Source organism: Agelaius tricolor, unplaced genomic scaffold, assembly GCF_023055355.1.
Source record: "Agelaius tricolor isolate 1412-34295 unplaced genomic scaffold, bAgeTri1.0.p SCAF_3, whole genome shotgun sequence".
NCBI lineage: Eukaryota > Metazoa > Chordata > Aves > Passeriformes > Icteridae > Agelaius > Agelaius tricolor.
Genome location: NW_027269263.1, coordinates 69,585,432 through 69,600,394, shown reverse-complemented (window position 1 = coordinate 69,600,394; position 14,963 = coordinate 69,585,432). Strand labels below are relative to the sequence as shown.

The following is a 14,963-nucleotide window of genomic DNA, read 5'->3' as shown; positions in this document are numbered from 1 at the left end:
TTTCATCTGGGTTTTCATCTGGGTTTTCATCATTTTGCCTTGCTCCAAACCAGACAGTGTCCTGTGCTCTCTGAGGGGCTCCAAGGTGATGGCTCAAGTCCTTGTGCATTTTCCATTTTGTGCCATAAAAGAACTCCCAAGAGCAATAGTTCTGTGCTGTTTCATGACCCCACACTTGTGTCCCCACTCCTCCTCCATGCCCAGCAGTGTTCCTCGTGACATCTCAACCTGCAGAGCCATAAACTCCCCTCAGGGGCCATCTCCACTCTTGGGTTCTTCCCTCAAGCACGAGGGTGCTGAGAAGTTCCCACCATCTGCTCACCTGCCTGGAGCTGGCTCCTCACGCCTGCTGAGGACAGGAGGGGCTTTTGGGGGGCTCCACGGCGGGGAAGCAAAGGCACAGCCTGGCTGCCCCTTCCTGGGAGCCCATGGGCACGGTTTGTGCTGCTCTGTGTGTGATCCCTCCCCTCTGCTGCTGTCCCTGCCAGGCAGGAGCTGCTCTGAGCAGCCTCAGGTTCCAGTGGGATCCCATTCCCTGCCTGCCCCGTTCCTCACAGCCCCACTCCACTTTCTGTGCACAAATGTATTTCCCAAAGACTCAAGAAGTTGGTTTGGGGCTGGCTGGGTTTTAGGGTTTTTTTTTTTTTGTCTAATGGATTTCCTGTTTTTAATACAATTGAAAGGGTCTGAAATCCATGCTTTAGATTAACATATGCCAGCTAGATTAGGGCTAATCAGGGCGCAGGTCTGAGCAGATGCAGCGCGGGGCCAATCCCAGACCTGATTACAGCATCTCAGTGCTTTAATCGTCTCTCTCCCAAGGGCGATCGGCTCTGCCCTAATGCACAGCAGACTTTGCAGCCCTCTCCTGCTCTGGTTTGTCACCACCCCTGGCAGGAAGGGCCACCACGTCATCTGCTGAGGCGATTTGTGTTAATCCCACGCAGAGCAGAGCGGGATCCGCGCCGCCTCTCACCGAGACTTCCCAGGAGCTCCCAGAGCTGCCCAGGCTCGGCCAAGCCCTGGCTGAACAAACTCACCCTTCCCAAACACCCCCACGGGTGCCCAGGGCTCGCCAGTGCCTGCTTTTGGCACGTTTGGACAGAGCAGTGGCTCGAGCGTGGCGCAGTCTGTGGCCCACGGGGGGTGGTGGTGGCTCTGCTCCCTGGGCTGTCCATGTTTGATCTCCTCTGGGTTAACAACCCAAGTAACCCAAAGGGCTTAGTTGGCTTGTTGGTCTGGAGCACGGATTTGAGGTGCATCCCAGGCCAGAGCTCCAGCTCTTGCCTAAACTGGGCTGTGCTGTGTTCCCCCGAGGGGTCTGCTTGGAGATTCCCTTCAGCAGGGCTGAGCCCGAGCTCTGTTTGCTCATTTCTTCTGTTCCTGAAGTTCCCACTGACCAGAGGGAGCTGGGAGCCTCCTCCTGACTCTGTGCCTCTGTGGGAGCTGGTGCTGAACAACCAAGCAGGGAACCAGTTCCTTGGCTGGGCTGGGGCGTGTGGCCAGGAGCCCTCAGGGCATCAGGAGCATTCCCAGCCCCGCAGCCCGAGGGGAGGGCTGAGGCAGCGCCGGGGTCACCCACCTGGTCAGCATGATTAACTCCTAAGCTTTCCTGTCTGCACACAGAGTTATCCAAGGACACAGAGCTGCCTCTGTTACCAAACCAGTGCCCTTGGTGGGGCAGAGCTCTGCTCCCTGCTCCTCAGCCCAAGGGGATTGCACTGCTTTTTCGGGAAAGCCTCGCTCGGGAGCCTGGCGTCCTGGCAGGGCTGCCCATCCATCCCGTGCTGCTGCTGCTGCTGCTGCTGGAAGCATTTGCTGACCTCAAAAAGCTGGTTTTTTCCCCCAGCAGAGGTGTGGGTAGTTTCTGAAATGTCTAAATGAGCTCTCTTGTCCAAATCCCCTTGGTCAAGCCAAAGGTGGAGGTGGGCACAGGGATAACACCGGGGTAGAACGATGGAGTTTCTCCTCCCAGCCTGCAGGATTTGCCATTCCCCTGCCCTGTCCAACTCTGTTGAGAGCTCCCTGCTATTTTTTCCTCCTCTTTCCACCATTCACATCACAGTGGCCCTCAGGGGCGCCGTTGTTTTGTTGTCACCTTGGTTGGTGTTTCCTGGCTCACCAGGACTCGCCTTTGGCACTGCAGCGTTTTCCTCCCAGCCCGAAGCTTTGCCAGCTCCATCCTCAGCCTGGAGGCATCTGATCCATTCCTGCAGCCTTGGCAAAAGCTGTTTCTACTTTGCTGGACCCATCCATGGCTGGGGAAGGGCTGAGAAAGGGGGATTGCTTTCCTTTCTCTGTGCTGTGTGTCACATGCACACTGTGAGAGCCTGGGGCCGGTGCCAGGAGCAGGGTTGGCTTGGCCAGGGCTTGTTGCCCTTTCCCTGTGAGGGCAGAAGGACCTGGCTGGGATGGAGAGGGAGCAGGAGGAAGGGAATTGTGTTGGAGAGGGTTGTAATGGGGTTCATGGATGCACAGCAATGGGATCCTCTCACCTGCCACTGGTGGGGTGACCTGCAGAGTTACAGGGGATGGGAGAAGCCAAATTTATTCCTTCTTCAGCCCCACAGTTCCCAGTTCTGGGTATATCAAGTGGAAAACATAGGGGGAGTGTGTTCCTTGTCAGTGGGGGATCCCTGGTGGGCTGTGGGGTGGGTGGGAGCAATCCCTGCTCCAGGAAAACTCGGCCTGATGGGTTTGGCTGAGCAGCTCCCTGCTGTACCACCCCAAAACATGGCTGGGCTGGGTTCCTCCTCCAGAAATGATGTTATTTCTTTCCTCCTCATCCTTATTCCTTCCCTGGAGCTGCCACCCATCTCAACCCCATCCCATCCCTGTTCCCATCCCGTTGGCTCCAGGGAGGGCAGGTCCAGCTCAGCGAGGCCACCAAGGCACAGATCACCCACCCAGCCTGGACACAGCTGGGGCGCCACTTCCTGAAGTTCTAAAGTCCTAAAATTCCTTCCTGATTGCTGCTTTTCATGGATAGAGTCATGGCATGGTTTGGGTGGGAAGGAACTTTGAAGATCATCCAGTTCCAACCCAAACCATGGGCAGGGACACCTTCAAATATCCCAGGGTGCTCCAAACCCTGTCCAACCTTGGACATTGCAGGGATGCAGGGGCAGCCCCAGCTGCTCTGGCAATTCCAGCCCAGCCAGGAATTCCTCATTGCCAAGATCCCATCCCTGGCTGCCCTCTGGCACTGGGAGCCATTCCCTGGGTGCTGTCCCTGCAGGCCTTGGCCCCAGTCCCTCTGCAGCTCTCCTGGAGCCCCTGCAGGCCTGCAATGTGCTGGAAGCTCTCCCTGGAGCCTTCCCTTCTCCAGGGGAACATTCCCAGCTCTCCCAGCCTGGCTCCAGAGCAGAGGGGCTCCAGCCCTGCAGCAGCTCCGGGGCCTCTCTGGGTTCACCCCAGCAGCTCCAGGTCCTCACAGAGTAGAGAATCCCCTCCAGGTGGGAGAGCTCCAAAGAGCCACCCCCAGAGGCAGCCCCAGAGCCCTGGGCAGCTCCCGTGGCGGCTCTGTCCCCTCTCCTGACGCCGCGGGTGTCCCTTTGTCCCCGCAGGGCTGGTGCAGATCCCGGTGAGCATGTACCAGACGGTGGTGACCAGCCTGGCGCAGGGGAACGGCCCGGTGCAGGTGGCGATGGCGCCGGTGACCACGCGGATCGCGGACACGGCCGTCACCATGGACGGGCAGGCGGTGGAGGTGGTGACCCTGGACCAGTGACCCCGGAGCAGCCCCACCCTGCCCAGCCTCCTCCTCCACTGCAGATTTTTTACGCCTCTCCAGAGATGCAATCAGGTGGCATTTGAATCTCTCCCGGCTTTGGAAAAAAAACTTTTTTTTTTTTCTTTTTCTTTTTTTTTTTTTTTTTTTTTTTTTTTTTTTTTTAATCGAGAAAAACAGAAAAAAAAACCAAAAAAAAACACCAAAAAACCAACCAAATCCTGGCAGAGGATGTGTGTAAAGTGCATTTTTCTAGCGCCACTCTGCTCTCGGAGGAACGAGAAGCCAAATTGTGACGGGACTTTGATTCTGAGGAGGTTGGAAAGAAAAGAAAAAGAAAAATACAGCGACCCTTTATGCCCCCTTTTCCCCCACGTGGGATCGAGCAGGAGGAGGCTGGGGGGCAGCACGGACACCCTCAGCCAGCACCGACCTCGACAGCAAATTAGGTATCAAAGATTTTAATATGGACTTTTATATTCCGAAAAACCCACCCTGGATAAACAAACAAACCAAAACAAAACAAAAAGAAAAAAAATAAAAACAACAAAAAAACCAACAAACCACAAAAGGAAAAAAAAAAAAAAATTTTGGGGAAAAAAAAAAAAAAAAGACTCCTCTCCTGGGAAGGAAAAAAAAAAAAAAATTAAAAAAAAAAGAAATGCATGTGTGACTGCAGGGGGGTGGATGGAGACCTCCCGAAGGGATGATGCTCTTCCAGGAGCCTGCCGGAGGATCCGCGCCCGCTGGGCTCCCTTGGTGCACACTGGAGACCTGTTCCTACTTCTCTGCTCTCCTACCTGCCATTTTACATCCTCGGGGTTGTTTTTGTTTTTTTTCCTTTATTATTATTATTATTGTTGATGTTGTTGTTATTGTTATTATTATTTCGTGGCTCTAGACTGGAGCGGAAGTGCCTCTAAAGGGGCTCTGGCTGTGTCCCCCCCCTTTTTTCCCACCACATTCCCGGGATTTCCCTCAAAAAGGAGCCACCTCAGGCTCATCCCAGTCCCTCCTGCCAGCCCCAACCTCTGCTCCTGCAATTCCTACAGGAAAAGCTTTGCCTGAGGGGGGATGCGAGTGAGACCCTTCCCTTTGGGGGCCCCTCTTCACCCCAGCCCCTGCCCCATCCTGGTCCTGCCCTGTGCCTCTTCCAGCACGGTTTTAACCCCAAAATCCTTCCCAGGAGGGTTCAAAAAGCCTTTGGGGTGGGGTGGGGGTGTTTTTGGGGGGCAGATTTTACTCAGCATCCCCATGGGCCAAACCCTCGTGCCCAACCAAACCCCTTCCCCCCTTGCAAGCACTTCCCATGGGATTTAATTTTTGGGGTTATTTTGGGGGGTTTTTTATTATCATTTCCAAGTGGCCGTTCAAGTTCTCCACATCTCGCTCTGCCTTCGAGGGAGTTTTCAGATTCTTGTATTTACTTGTTTTATATGGGGGAAAAAAAACAAAAACCCACAAAAACAAACCTATCCAATGTTCTTTGTATACAGTTCTTGGGTCCTTTTTCCGAGGGGAGGGAGATCTTTCCATAGAAACAGTCCTGGTTCTCCAATTCATGACGTTTTTTGGGTTTGGTTTTTTTTCTAATGATTATTTTTTTATCGTCGTTGTGAAGATGTCGGTGGCTTTCCAAGTCAGTGTTTCTTTGGCAATGAAATGAGGTTCTTTTAGTCCCCCCCCCCCAAAAAAAAGAGACAAAAACCAGGCAAATAGCAGAGCATGGACCCCCCCCTTGTTTTCCCAGTGTCTATTATTGCCTCATTCAATAAATTGTTACAAATGTGTCTACCCGGCTGTCCAAGGCTCCTGTTTTGGGGGGACTTTTGGGGATATTTGTCATCCCTCCCTTCCTGGTGGCTGTTTTGGGCTTTGGTCCCTCCCCCTCCCGTGTTGGGGCTGGAGAGGAGAAGCTGAGCATCCCCTCATGGGGATGGTTTTGGGGTTTAATCCTTTCTTTTTGGTGCCATTTATCTCATTTTCATCTTCCAGCATCCACCTTGGGAGTGCTGGAGCATCCCCCCATGCTCCCAGCCAGGGGCTGAGGGAATTTTGGGGTGAATTCCTCCATTTTCAGCCCCATCTCACCCCCTGGGCCGATGTTTTTCTGGGATGCAAACCCAAGGAGGAGCCAGGAAACGCAGGGATGGCTTCAGCAGCTTTATTGAAGGATGGTTCTGGATCCAGGGAATCCTGCAGGGCTCCTGGTGGCCTGGGATGGGAGGAAGAGCAGAAGCTGGAAGGACAAAGAGAGGGAGGGAAGGAGCAATGGGGCTGCTTCCCTGGGGATGCTCCCAGGAATTCCCAGGAGCTGGAGCGGATCCCTGGGACATCGAAGGTGCTGGGAGGGTGAGCTGGGGGTTTGGGGACCCCAGGACATCCCATGGCCCCAAAGGGGTGCCCCAAAGGGGCCCTGGGTGCAGCAGCAGGGCCGGGGCAGGCGGCGGGGCCTGGCAGACGCTGCTGGGAGGTTTTAATCTTCATTAATCGGCCTTAATCAGCAGGGCAGGGCCTCCTGCTGGGGCAGCTCCTGCAGCCCCCAGCACCAACAGCCTCCCGTCCAAACTGGGAGAGACTGGTGGGGATGGGCCCTGCACCAGTAACCTGCACCCCAAACTGGGAGAGACTGGTGGGGATGGAGCCTGCACCAGTAACCCCAACCCCAAACTGGAAGAGACTGGTGGGGATGGGCCCTGCACCAGTAACCTGCACCCCAAACTGGGGGAGACTGGTGGGGATGGGCCCTGCACCAGTAACCTGCACCCCAAACTGGGGGAGACTGGTGGGGATGGGCCCTGCACCAGTAACCCCAACCCCAAACTGGGGGAGACTGGTGGGGATGGGCCCTGCACCAGTAACCCCAACCCCAAACTGGTGGGGCTGCACCCATTCTCTGCCCCCTGGCATTGGGGGTGGGGGGGGGGGGGGGTGTCTTCGTGTGGATTTTCTGCTTCTAAGCACCCCCAGGGAGGGCCCTGAATTGCAAAATGTGCCCCCAAATTGGAGGATTTGACCCCAGAAATGCAGGTGGACACTCAGGATGAGCCTGGCTGCTGCAGCTGGGAAGGGCCAGGATGAGGGGGGGCCCTGGGGGGCTCCCCCAGAGGGAGCAGATCCTGGGAATGCCGATCCTGGGAATGCTGATCCTGGGAATGCCCATCCTGGGAATGCCGATCCTGGTGGGACCGGCTGCACCGTGGGGCGGAGCCTCTGGGGAGGGGCGGAGCTCCTGGGGGTGTGGTCAGGGGTGGGGCTGGGGATGCTCCACCCCCAACCCCCCCCAAATCCTCCCCCGGCGGGGCAGGGCCTGCTCTGAGTGAGGCGGGGGTTAAAGCCAGCACTGGGGGAGGGAGGGATGGACAGACAGACTGGGAGATGGGTCAGGGGATGGACTGACGGACGGACGGACGGACGGACGGACGGACGGATGGAAATGCAGGAGGATGGATGATTCCACACCTGGACAGACAGACAGACAGACAGACAGGGGCTGGGTGTCCGTACAGCCAATGGACGTGGCTGCAGGAATGCACAGACGTTGGGTGTTGGTTACCTGGACGAGCAGACGGATGAACGACCAGACAGACACACGGACACCCGTGCCCCCACAGCCCCCACCGGCCCCAGCAGGGCGATGGGGACCCCCGCCCGTCCGTCTGTCCGTCCCTCCCTGCCCCCAGCACGGGGGGATGATTGGAGCCTGCAGCCTAATCCAGCGTGATCCAATCTCCGTGGGCTAATGCCGAAAGCTCCGTAATCACCAGCGCTGCCCTACATTCCCTGCACATCCCAGCACAGCCCAGCACAGCCCCAAGCCCCCTCCCCTCATGCCCCTGTCCCCTGAGAGCTGCCACCACCCCTGCTCCTGCACCTGGGGACAGGCAGGGGACACGGGCCGCCCGCTGCTCCATCCCTGCCTCAGTTTCCTCCCTGCATGGGGCTGGCGTGGGGTGGGATCCAGGAACAAGGGTCAGATCCAGGAGCAGGGGCGGGATCCGGGAACAGGGGCAGGATCCGGGAACAGGGGCTGGATCCGGGAGCAGGGGCTGGATCCGGGAACAGGGGCAGGATCCGGGAACAGGGGCTGGATCCGGGAGCAGGGGCTGGATCCGGGAGCAGGGGCTGGATCCGGGAGCAGGGGTGGATCCGGGAGCAGGGGTGGGACCCAGGGCTGGGGCAGGGGCCGGTGGCCTGACCCCATCCCCACAGGGCCCTGCCCAGACCGGGGCAGGATGAGCCTTTGAGGCCCGAGTCACACCGGGGCAAGTGGCCACGCTGCTCCAGTCTCCAGTATCCCGCAGATCCCAGTTTCCCCCGCCATGGAGATGGGCTGGGATGCCAGACCCCCCTCTGGGGCTGGGGGCAGCCCAGCATTGCCATCCCCCTTCAACCACGTGTGCAGGGCACCCACAGCATCCCCCAGACCCACACTGATGGAGCGGGGCCCTCCCCGCACCCCACAGGGCCCTCCCAGCCTGGCAGCAGAGCCCTGGGGGTGCCAGGGGACACCAGGGGACACCAGGGGACACCAGGGGGACTCTCATGTCCGCGGTGGTGCCCCGGGGCCGTAGTTGGCAAGTCTAGAACCACCGGATCCTGCTACCGCACCAGTGTGAGTTCTACCATTGCCAAAGGCAGCCCCGGGGCAGCCAGGCCCAGCCTGGGGACAGCCAGGGACAGCGGCCACCGTGCCGGGCCTGGAGAGCTGCAAAAAATAGGAAAAATGCATCATTTCACCCATCCGGCCAGAAAACCCCACACGTGGCTCCAGATCCCCTCAGGGAGAGGGACGGGAGGTGCGGGGTCCATCCTGCTCAGGGCGGCCACCACGAGGACACGGCCTGGCCATGGGCTGGGACACCACGTTGGGATGGACACATCCTCAGTGTCACCATGGCATGGGTGTGATGGACACCCCCTCAATGTCACCACGCTGGGATGGACACGCCCTCAATGTCACCATGGCATGGGTGGGATGGACACGCCCTCAATGTCACCACGCTGGGATGGACACCCCCTCAGTGTCACCACATAGGGAATGACACCCCCTCAGTGTCACCACATAGGGATGGACACCCCCTCAGTGTCACCACGGCATGGCTGTGATGGACAGATGGACACCCCCCTGATCCCAGCAATTCCAGAGGCGTTCCCAGCACCCCATCCCAGCACCCCCACCCCGAACCCCGGCGCTGCTCCGTCCCCCGCCCGGCGCTGCTCTCCCCGCCCTCTCCCATATTGGCACTACACATAATTGCTCAAAAGCTACAAATCAAAGCAAAAATGTGCTAGTGCCAAAACGGGCCAGGCGGCGTCGGCGACGGCCCCGTGGCGCTCGCGGGTCTTTCTCTGCTCTGTTTATGGCCCTATGGTAATTCACTGACCGCGGGGTTGCACAGTGAATTCTACCAGTGCCATACACAGAACAGGAGTAGCGAGCTGGCACCTGCCCTTTTTCCCCTGGATTTCCACCCAAATCCTCCACCAGCAGGAGCCCGACGCCCCCGGAATGGCGACAGGAAAATGGGAATTGATTATTATTGATTGGCAAAATGATTCAGGAGTGGCCGGGCGAGGGGAGATGCTCACCCTGGTGGGGAGGATCCGGTCCCCAGCTCAGCTGGGGGATTTTTTGGGATGGGGATGCTGGAAGCCGTTTCCCACCCTGCACGTCCAAGGTTATCCATGAATCCCAGCCCCAGGTTTGCTATCCTCAGGAGGGCTGCAGACCCCCCAAAATGGTCCCAGACCCCCAAAATGTGGCAACCTTCCCCCCCGATGGCCACAAGCCCCCCGAAACGGCCCCAGATCTCAAAATGTTGCAAAGCCTCTGGGTGGTTCCCCAACCCCCAGAACGCCACAATCCCTCCAATTAATCCCAAACTGTCCAGACAGCTGCAGCCCCCATAAAATCCTTCAACCCCTCAAAAGGTTGCAACCTCCCTGGATGACTGAAAGCCCCCCAAAATTTGCAACTCCTCTGGATGGTTGCAAGCCCCCAGAAGGTTAAACCCCCCCTGGATGGTCACAGACACCCCCAAAAGGTTGTAACCTCCCCTGGATGCTTTTGAAGTATCCAGATAATTTGAATTCCCCTCCAAAAAAAATTATTGCAACCCCCCTGAAAGGTTACAAACCCCCTGAATGGCAGAACCCCCAAAAACATTTGAGAAGACTTTTGATGGCTTTGGACCCTCCAGAATTGCAACACCCTGAAAGGGATGCAGACTTCCTGGATGGCTGCAAACCCCCAGATGGCTGCAAGCCCCCCAAAATGCTGAACCACCCCCAGATGGCTGCAAGCCCCCCAAAGCTTGCAGGCCTCCTTTGCTGCTGAAGATCCTCCAAAAGCATGAGCCCACCCAAGAGGATGCAGATCCCCTCCAGTGGTTGAGACCCCCGGATGGCCGCAGGTCCCCCTAAAATTTCCAACCCCCTCGGAGGGTGGCAAAGCCCCCCCGGATGGTGCAGACCCCCGGCTGGCAGTGACACCGTCCCCAGGGCCGCGGCGGCCGCGCCAGAGGAGGAGGAGGAGGAGGAGGAGGAAGGCACAAAGTCTCCTTTGTGTGGCAAAGCCGAGGCCCCAACGAGCCCAGAGGGCCGGGATGAGCTCGGGGTCCCCCGGATCCGGTGCTGGGAGCTGACTCCCCTCGAGGACACAGCCCCCAGCCCCTCACACCCCATCTGGCCTCCAGTTTGGGGACAAAGAGGAGCAGCAGCGCTCGCTGGGCTCGGCCACCCCCGTGGCTTGGGAGTGACACACACGGAGAGGTCAGCGCCAGCAGGGACAGACCTGTCCCCACCCTGCACCCACCTCTGGGGCTCCAACAGCAACGCCCCCAGGAATCACCCAAAAAACTCCTGGAGAAGCCCCAAATCCCCGTGGGGCTCAGCCAAGCAACCCAAAGGGAAGAGAAGAAGAGAACCCCCCGTGACCACATCTCGGTCCTCACCTGGGGGACACCGCCCTGGCGCCGCGGTGGCCTGGGGACAGCGGGGACAGCGCTGCCAGGGGACGCGGCCAGGCCGAGCCCGTGGCCATCCTTGGCCATCCTTGGCCATCCTTGGCGTGACTTTGGGCGACGCCTTGGCCCCGATCCGGCCCTGGCTGCCCGCATGGCCCCGGCACCGCGCCAGGCAGGACCCGGCCACTGCCCCCGGCCTTGGGGTGCCCCCTTTGTCCCTGTCCCCCTTTGTCCCTGTCCCCAGCCCCCGCCCAGGGCCGCTGCGGCAGCCGGGCCCGGCTGAGCCAGCCCAGCCCCTCTGCGGAGCCGCCCGTGACGTTGGAGGTTGGAGCTGCCGCATTGCGGATGGGGCCCCCCCGGGCCCCCCCGGCCCCGCGCCCGCTGCCCCCTCCCAGGGCTCCCACACCTCCAGCTGGGGACATCGGGGTCCCCTGGCCACGCTCTGGGGGCCAATGGGGCAAAACAGCATCCCCAGAGCCACCGGAGCCACCGCCAGAGTCACAGGCGATGCTCACGGCACCGGCAGCACCAAGATGGTGCCCGGGCACGGCCCCTGGCACAGCAAGGGATGGGGACGTGGTGGTGGCTCCTGGATGTGGCTGCCCTGCCATGGGGGCAGTGGGGGTGGGCACCCGGCCGGCCTCAACACCCTGACAGCAGGGCTGCATCCATGGGAACGGCCAGGTGGGCATGGGGACAGGGACAGGGACAAGGTGGGGATGGGGATAGGATGGGGACAAGGACAGGAACAGGGACAAGACAAGATTGGGACAGGGGCAGGGATGAGATGGGGATGGGGACAAGGACAGGGACAAGATGGGGATGGGGACAGTGGCAGAGATGGGAACAGGGACTCGGATGGAGATGATGGGGATGGGGATGAAGTGTGAGACAAGGAGAAAGAGGAAAGGAGAGGTGGAGAAGAGAAGGAGAAGGAGACAGGGATGGGCATGGGGATGGGGACAGGGACAGATAAAGATGGGCATGGAAACGGGACAGAGACAGAAATTTGTTCAGGGGTAGAGATGAGGATGGGGATATGGCTTGAGATGGGGACAGGGACCGAGACAGAGGAGGACAGGGACAGGGACAGGGACGGAGCTGCCGGGAGCTCCATTTCAGGCTAAACCGGGCAGATTTGTGCCGCAGTGCCCGCAGAGACACCGGCCATGGCCCCCGCCCGGCGCCCGGGGACGCCTCCTCCCCCCAGAGCAGCCCCCGGCCCGGGGCAGGACCCCACCGTGCCACCCCGACCGAGGTTTGGGGTCCCCGGACAGGACTGGGGACACGCCTGAGCTCCCCAGGGTCCCCCCAGGCTCCGCAGCACCGGGCGGGGCAGGGGGTGCGCGCCCCGGGGGTTGGGGGGCTTGGGCAGCCCCCAGAGCAGCCCCGCCGTGTTCCGGGGTCCCCCTGAGCCGGGCTTTCGTTTGCGGCACAATTCGGGGCAGCGGAGCCGCCACCGGGGCTGCACGGCGGCCACGGAGCGCACCCGAGGGGCGGGGGGGGGCACCCCCGGAGCCCCGGAGAGCCCCCCCAGGGCCGGGGGCCGCGGGCGCTGGGGCTGCGCCCCGATCTCGTTGTCACCGCATCGCCCCCGGGATGCGCCCGCGGCGCCACCGCCCCGACGGGAGAGGTTTGGGGAGCCCGGGCGGGATGGGGGGCGCCGGGAGCGGGGGGTGAGGCACGGGGGGCTCAGCCCGAAGGGGTTTGGGGACCCCCCCGTCGAGGAGAAGCGCGGGGAGGGGGGAGCGCAGCGCGCCGGGCTCGGGTCCCGCCGGGAGTGGGTGCGGGGGAAGGGAGCGGTTCAAGGGGGGTCCCCGAGCCCCGGGGGGGTCCCGGCAGGACCCGACCCCCCCGGGCCCGAGGGCCGCACTTACCTGCGCTGCTCCGAGCGCTGCCTCCGCTCCGCACCGGGCCCGACGGGGGGGGGGTCACCGTGGGGCTGGGGGGGACGGACGGACACGGGACCCCCCCCCCCCCGGCACCCCGCAGCCCCCGGGGGGGTCCCCGCCGCCGGCCGCAGCCCCGGCGCTCGCACAAGTGGCGGGGAGCGGCGGCGGCGGCGGCCTTAGCCCGGCCGGGGGACCCCCCCTGCGGCTCCCAATTGGCCCAGGTGCCCCGGAAGGTGGAGCCGGGCCCGGGGCGGGGAGGGGGGGGACGGGCTCACCTTGGGCCGCCCCCCCTCCCACGCACCCCACCCCCGGGGCCGCCCCGCCGGGGTCGGTCGTGCCGTCCGTGCCCCCCGTTCCCCCTCCGGGCAGCCCCGGGGGTGATGGCGGGGCCCCCCCAGGGCCGGGCACGGAGCGGGGGCTCCTGGACAGGCGGAGCGCCCCCCCCGCTCCATCGCTGCCTGCGCTCCGTGGGGCGGAGGCGGTGCCCGCCCATCCCCGCGGCCTCGGGGCGGCTCCGTCCGGCGGCGGCGGCGGCGGGCAGGGCCCGGGCAAGGCTGAGCCCCGACCGGCGCTTCCTTCCCCTTGGGGGGGCATTTTTATAGCCGGTGCCGTCCCGCCCCGGGGCCGCCGTCGGGGCCGCTCACCGGCTGTCGGACACCGGAGCCGCGCACCTGAGCCGCCCCGCCAGCGCCGATCCGGTTTCCCGCTGCCGAGACTCCCCCCACATCCCCCCCCGGGGCCGGGGGGGCGAAGGAAACCGATCCCGAGCCCCCCCGCACCCCCTCGCACCGCAACTCGAGAGGCGCAGCTGCCGCCGCCCGCCCCGAGGGGCTGGGATGGGATGGGATGGGATGGGATGGGATCCATGGGATGGGATGGGATCCATGGGATGGGATGGGATGGGATGGGATGGGATGGGATGGGATGGGATCCATGGGATGGGATGGGATGGGATGGGATCCATGGGATGGGATCCATGGGATGGGATGGGGGCTCGGGGGGCGCGATCCCCGCTGTGGGTGCGGGGAGGGGGGGGCTCTGTGATGGGTCCCGGGGGTGGGAAGCGCTCCCGGTGGTCCCGGTCCCCTCCGTGTCCCAGCGCTGCAGGGATGGGGCGCACGGAGCAGCCCGGCCCCCATCCTGCTAAAATTATATCCCAGCCCCCAAATTCCGTTTCTTGTCACCACATTAAACCCCCGAATCGCCCCCAAATCCTGCCCAAAGCCCCCCAGTGCAATAACGCAGGTTCAAACCATACGTAAAAATATAAATAAATAAAAGTACAAATTTATAAGAATAAAACTCTCTCGGGGGTCAGTGCCCCCCCCGGCCCAGGCGCGTGTGCAGCGCGGGGCTCCAGCGCCGCAAACCAGCCCGACCAGTTTGGGGCCGGCCGCCCGCCGGGAGCGGGATCGGGTTGCCGGGGCCGGGATGGAGGGCGGGAGAAGCCATCGGGGCTTCCCGGACTTCTGGTGGGGCTTAAACCCCCTGGGCATGGGGGGGCAGGGGGCTGGGGTGGGGTAACCCCCCCAGAGCGATGGGGCAGAGGGCGAGGGGAGGAGGAGGGGCTGGGATGGGCGCGGTGCTGGATCCCGGGACTGGGAGGTGCTGGGGATGCTGCTCTGTGGGACCCCGGGGTGGTGCTGGAGAAAGGAGGCTCCTGGCACGGTCCCCAAACCCAGGGTGGTCCTGGAGCCTGGGGCACCTCTGGTGGTGCCCATGGCCTGGCGTGGTCCCCACGAGCCAGGGGTGGTCCCCAGGGGTGGCCGCCATGCAGAGAAGCACCTGGGATGGTCCCTGCATCCCATCGGATGCATCCCAGGATTCCAGGAGGGGCCCCAAGCAGGGAGGCAGCCAGGATGGGCCCCAGGTGCAAGGATGGTCCCCAGGAGGGTCCTGGAGACCTCAAGACACTTCTGGAGCCTCCAGGATTATTCCCAAGAATAGAAGAACCCCAGATGGTCCCAGAAGTCAGGATGGTCCTCAAGACCCCAGGATGGTGCCCAAGAGCCTGGGATGGTCCCTGAGACCCCAGGACGGTTCCTGACACCCCAAAACCGTCCCTGAGATGGGAACCATCCCAGATGATCCCCAAAAACCAGGGTGATCCCTTCCCAAGGGAGGGATCCAAGGTCTCCAAGCAGGAAAGAACCTGGGATGATCCCCAAGAGCCCAGGAAGGTCCCCAAGTTCCTGGGATGATCCCCAAGAGCCTGGGAAGGTCCCTGGGATGATCCCCAAGAGCCCAGGAAGGTCCCTGAGTTCCTGGGAAGGTCCCTGAGTTCCTGGGATGATCCCCAAGAGCCTGGGAAGGTCCCTGAGTTCCTGGGAAGGTCCCTGAGTTCCTGGGATGATCCCCAAGAGCCTGGGAAGG

The 14,963-nt window shown here is 61.7% G+C and overlaps 1 protein-coding gene across 1 annotated transcript in view; it reads left to right on the top strand.

Annotated features, from left to right (window-relative positions):
- NRF1 (nuclear respiratory factor 1) overlaps positions 1–5,524 on the top strand; it is a 62,630-nt gene extending 57,106 nt beyond the window's left edge. The window contains exon 11 of the mRNA XM_071424245.1: positions 3,567–5,524. Coding sequence (XP_071280346.1) covers positions 3,567–3,730 — 164 coding nt within the window. The 3' untranslated portion in view covers positions 3,731–5,524. The remainder of the gene's footprint in view (positions 1–3,566) is intronic.
- The last annotated feature ends 9,439 nt before the right edge of the window (positions 5,525–14,963 follow it).